The sequence below is a fragment of the Otolemur garnettii genome, unplaced genomic scaffold, assembly GCF_000181295.1.
Source record: "Otolemur garnettii isolate 467f Iridium unplaced genomic scaffold, OtoGar3 scaffold00039, whole genome shotgun sequence".
Lineage (NCBI taxonomy): Eukaryota > Metazoa > Chordata > Mammalia > Primates > Galagidae > Otolemur > Otolemur garnettii.
The window spans coordinates 10,457,417-10,462,498 of NW_003852434.1; the positions used below are offsets into that span (position 1 = coordinate 10,457,417).

The 5,082-nt window shown below is 46.7% G+C and overlaps 1 protein-coding gene across 1 annotated transcript in view; it reads right to left on the bottom strand.

Moving 5' to 3' along the window:
- FRAS1 (Fraser extracellular matrix complex subunit 1) overlaps nt 1-5,082 on the bottom strand; it is a 430,037-nt gene that overhangs the window by 27,430 nt on the left and 397,525 nt on the right. Inside the window, exons 63-65 of the mRNA XM_012805310.2 lie at nt 4,447-4,679; nt 1,850-2,010; nt 1,681-1,742 (exon numbers count right to left, since the gene is read on the bottom strand). Of these exons, the coding sequence (XP_012660764.1) occupies nt 1,681-1,742; nt 1,850-2,010; nt 4,447-4,679 (456 nt within the window). The remainder of the gene's footprint in view (nt 1-1,680; nt 1,743-1,849; nt 2,011-4,446; nt 4,680-5,082) is intronic.

Sequence of the window (5,082 nt, forward strand, 5' to 3'; positions counted from 1 at the left end):
CTTTTGCCACTGAGAGCACATTCTGTCCATCTGAGACTCTATTAACAGAGACACCCAGGGGTCCCATGGAACCCACAGTGAGGGTTGAGAGGAGCTAGTAAGCCCAGGTGCAAAGGACTCTACCACTAAGCAACCTCAGGAACTTGAGAAGAAAAGGTGAACCTAGGATACCACGAAGGAAGAAGGCAGGACGCAGAAACGAAAACCCCTCCAAAGCGTCACGTGTCACACCTGGCACACTCCTCACACACATCACCACCAGCCCTGAAGAAATGGATTTACTGTACCATCATTCATTGATATTTATCATTCATTGATAAATGGATTTACTGTACCATCATTCATTGATTATTATTTTAAAACCAATTTTTAAAATGGCTTTCAGGGAAAGCCAGCAAACTAACTCTCCTCCCTCCTATGGTGTCTGAACTTTGGGGAAAAAATGTCTTCATTTTGTGTTCGAGGGTAAATAAATAGCTTACTAACGATGCCTGACTAACCCTCACCTGTTACAGGCAAAATATATGGGCTTGCCTGGTGCTAAGGAAGTGAATAGCTCTAAGTTAGAGAGACCTCTATGCCACAGAGGGCTTAATACAGATACAATCTCAAAATGTTAGGGTTAAAGTCTTTACAGCACTGAAAATGACTGTAGTATTTTAAAAGGAGTTAAGGCATCTCTTAGAATTCTTTTCACCAGCATTCTGCCCTCTCCCTCATGACGACTAGGTACTCAGTTGACATGTCTGGAATGTAATCGTTTTTAAGTAGGAAGAGGTACAAAGTTTCGGTCTTTAAACACAGTGTGCATTTCTCTTCCACTGGCTCCGTACGCGGACCAATTAAACTTTCATGTGAAGCTCAGCGACCTATGAATAATATACGATCAACTAATTCCTACTGTACAAAGACCATTGTGACCAACAGGGAGGCTTTCAGGAATATGAAGGAGCACATGAGTGCATTCCTGTCTTCAGAAATGCTGTTAAATGATTCATTGGTGTGAAGAGTAAGCAGGCATCTGATGTGCACTTGCTAAGGCAGATGGAAAGGCACAGGATTCTCTGTGAAGTGAAACCTCTGCTCTGCTCTGCTGAACGCAGAGAGGGTGGCCTCAGCTGTCGGCTCCTTCAGGTCTGAGTTGATCCACCCAAAGTCGTCCCCTTTTGGGGGCAGCCTACATCCAGTGACAGAGGAGGTGGGTTAGAAGGGCCTGGTCGTTTGGGCCAATAGGACCAGTCTCTCTGAGCTCTCTGCAGTGCCGGGTGGCATTGCCTGTCTGCACGCAGTCTGACGTCTCCCTCTGCTCAACCCTGTCCCACCCCCTCCCTTTGACAGGAGTTGACCCCTAATGAACAGCTCTCACCTCAAACTCCATCTCAGCTCCGGCTCCGGGAGAAGCCATCCCACAATATCTAACACCTGCACTGCGGCTTTCTAAAGATGCTGCTGTAACAGAACCCGGAGCACAGATCCAGCTAAATGTGCCCGGGGAGCCACTTTAAAAATGTCAGTGCATTCAATCCCCACCTTGACTGGTGGCAATTGTTGTTCTTGAGAAATGGGTAAGAAAACATCCATGGTGTGGAGAGCTCGAGCTGTGTGTGTTCAGTGGTACAGACAGTGGAGCAAGGATGGGTCCGTCAGCCCGATTCCGAAGCCCCCATGTTCCCTACTCACTTCCTCATCTGAGCTGCCTCCTGGGACGCTCACTAGGAAGGAGAACCACCAACACGCAGGCTCTGAGGGCCAGAAACCGCCACAAGCAGGGCTCTCTTCAGACGGCCAAATCCTGAAAGTCACAGCCCTGGGCTGGCGAGGGGAGACCAGCCCTGAACTCGCCACTCACCTGAGATGCCTCGCAGGTCGTGGGCGGTGACTAGGTTGGAGCAGACATGCTGGTGTCTGTAGATGGACTCAGACAGCAGGAAGTGCAGGTTGTGCAGTGGGAGGGTGGAGATGAGGGGCAGCATTCCATCCTGGTGCGGGATCTGCACCGAGATGTGGATCCTGGGGGGAAAGGGCAGGAAAGGACCTTAGGCCGTGCTACAGGCAGCCCCGGGGCACTTCCTTCTCACCACCTGATTTGTCGTCACCAGTGCACTGTCCATGTTTTTCCTGAAGCTCCTCCTGTGGGATTTCTATCTGAACACGAGGGTGTGGATGTACACGGGGTTGGGGCTGTTCTCCCCTCTAAGAGATCCTCCAGACTCAGCACTGATGGCAATCCAGAACCATAGATTTTCTTTCTTTCTTTCTTTTTTTTTTTTTTTGATACAAGAAGAGATAACATCACAACCACAAATTACTTTAAAGTTTTCTTTTGCTTACAATGGAACCCTTGTTTCTTCTGGAGCTAAAGCTGCTCCCCTGCTCTGTCACAAGTATCCGTGGGAGTTGGGTAGGGTTTGACATGCTTTTTTAGAAGTATTTATTTGAGTCAAAAAGACGCTACTGAGCTTTCACATTCCAAGGCCAACTCATCCATCCAGTCAGATAGCTTAGAAATCAAAGTGTCCTGCTATTCACAGGAAAACCGCCTTCTCTCTCCTCCCTCCTTCGAAGTCCCATCAACACCACCCACGTGTCTGGACCTCACCAGCCAGCCGCAGTCTGCAGCTTGCTGTCCCTTGATCTATGTCCCCGGCACCTAGGTAGCTTTTGCACCAGGAAACCTGTAACTTATTTATATTGGCTGCTGCTTGTTTCCAGACTTTGTTTATCTTGCCTCTCCACTATGAGGAGGAGGAGCATGTCCTCCACCTTTTTGTTTCCCCAGAGCGTATCGTATTCAATTCTAAATAAAATACGAGCTTAGTAAACATGGGTTAACACTGCAACACAACAGAACTATATTTACGAGCTGCATTTTTTTCATTGTACCAGTTTAAATTTTGAGCATGTCCATCGAAAGTACATTTTGAGTTTATACAGTGTGTCTCTCCAAGCAAAGAGCACATTTTTAAGAGGAATCAAAAACTGGGATGTGAAGAGGGGGCCCTTTTCCTAGGAAGGGGTCAGTAGTTCCCTGGGTGCTTCTGTTATTGCTCCTTAGCAATATTCTGTTAGCAAGAAAAAGAGGGATTTGCATATTCTTAGCAAAACATTCAAAACTGGTTTTTTTGTTTTTGTTTTTTGAGACAGAGTCTCCCTATGTTGCCCAACTTCAAACTCTTGGGCTTAAGCGATTCTCTTGGCTCAGCCTCCCGAGTAGCTGGGACTACAGGCACCTGCCACAACACCCGGCTATTTTTTTGTTGTCATTGTTGTTTAGCAGGCTCAGGCTGGGTTTGAACCCACTGGCCCAGTGCATGTGGCCAGTGCCCTAACCACTGGGCACGGGTGCCAAGCCCAAACATTTGCATTTTTTTTAAATGCAAAAGAACACATTTTTCTGAACTCAGTTATTCATAAAGGGACACACTCAAATACCATGATCTTTAATAAACACACACTCATACATGTATATTAATGAACATGTATGTTAATAAACATACACATATACAAATTATTTTATGCTATGCAAAAAGAAAGTATCCATCTATCAAAATAATGGTGGGATAAGAAAAAATAAGTGCAGTTGAGTCACAGTTTATACAGTGCTGTTATTCACCTGTTCAGTCGCTATTTAGCAAGGTCTCTTAGCTGTCAAAGAAAGGCAAAATAAATAATCATGGTGTCTGCTTCTAAGGTCTTACCATCTACTCTAAGGGCAGAGAGAATGAATGATGAAAATGGTCTCAGAGAAGCATATACGTAGCTAGAGGAGCTGGGAAGAGGGGCCTCCAAATTAAACTGGGGGAGATGACAGAATGTTGCTAGGCGAGATGCCATGAGCTAGTCAGTAGTGCAGGACAGAGGATTTAACAGCAGCCTGTGGAAGTACGTGGGGGGCAGCTGTGGTGAGAGCATGGCAGAAGGATACAGCCTGAGCGTCCAAAGCCCTTGGGAAGTTATCTGTGACTGTCTTCACCAATGTGCTATCGATGGGCAGCTGACGATGACCAGTGAGGGAAGTGAGGCCAGGAAGATGGGCGAGGGGCCAGACCTTGAGGGGTCTTTGAAGAATTCAAACTTTTTCTAAGGCATTAATCACCACTACCAGGGGTGCCAAAAAATTTGTACACATTTTAAGAAATCTTGCCGGAAGTAAAATCAATCATTCCCCAAAAGTATACAAATTCCAGGTAAAACGGATGCTCATAACATTCCTAGGCACACTTGATCAGCAAGGGTACCCTCAATAGAACTTTGAAAAGTAACACATAGATAACATCGCTTAGAATGTGCCTACTATCTGTCGGCACCCTCTGTATTTTCATTCTGCAGAAGTATCACCCGTCGAACTGTCCAACCTAGAAATACCCAAAGATACGTGAGAGTCCTCCTCCCACCCAAGCCGTGAGTGCCCCTCCCACCCACGGTGGAAGGCGCCACCTCCCTGACCTGTTTGGATGCTCCTTGTGTTTGACGTCCAGGTATTTCAAGGTCGCAATGAAGGACTGAGCCTGGAAGCCTCTGGCTGTCCCAGCCACCACGGGGGTGTGGCAGATAGCACTGTCTGTTCCGATGGTAACAATGTTGCTCCTCAAGGGGGTCCCCACATGGCCCACCCTGTCCACAGCCTTTGCCACACAGCGCACGTGGAATCTCCGGCTGAAGTAAATGCTATCCAGGACCTACAGGGAAGAATAATGGACATTAGACTTAGCTCCTTAGACTGTCTGGTACAGGGTAATCGATGAAGGCCATCCATCCACCCATTTATTCGCTGATCTGTCCATGTGCTTGTTCGTTCCTTGGTTCATTCATTCATTCATTCATTCATTTTTCTAACTCCAATCTCACAATAGATTAATTCTTGATTTTCTTTTTTCTTTTTCTTTATTGTTGGGGATTCATTGAGGGTACAAGAAACCAGGTTACACTAATTGCATTTGTTAGGTCAAGTCCCTCTTATACTTGTTTCTTGCCCCCCAAAGCTGTGTTATACACCAAGACTCCCACCCTCTCCCCCTTTCCTCTCTCTGCTCTTCCTTCTCCCACTCCCTCCCTCCTTTCCATTCTCTGTTTCCCCCCCCC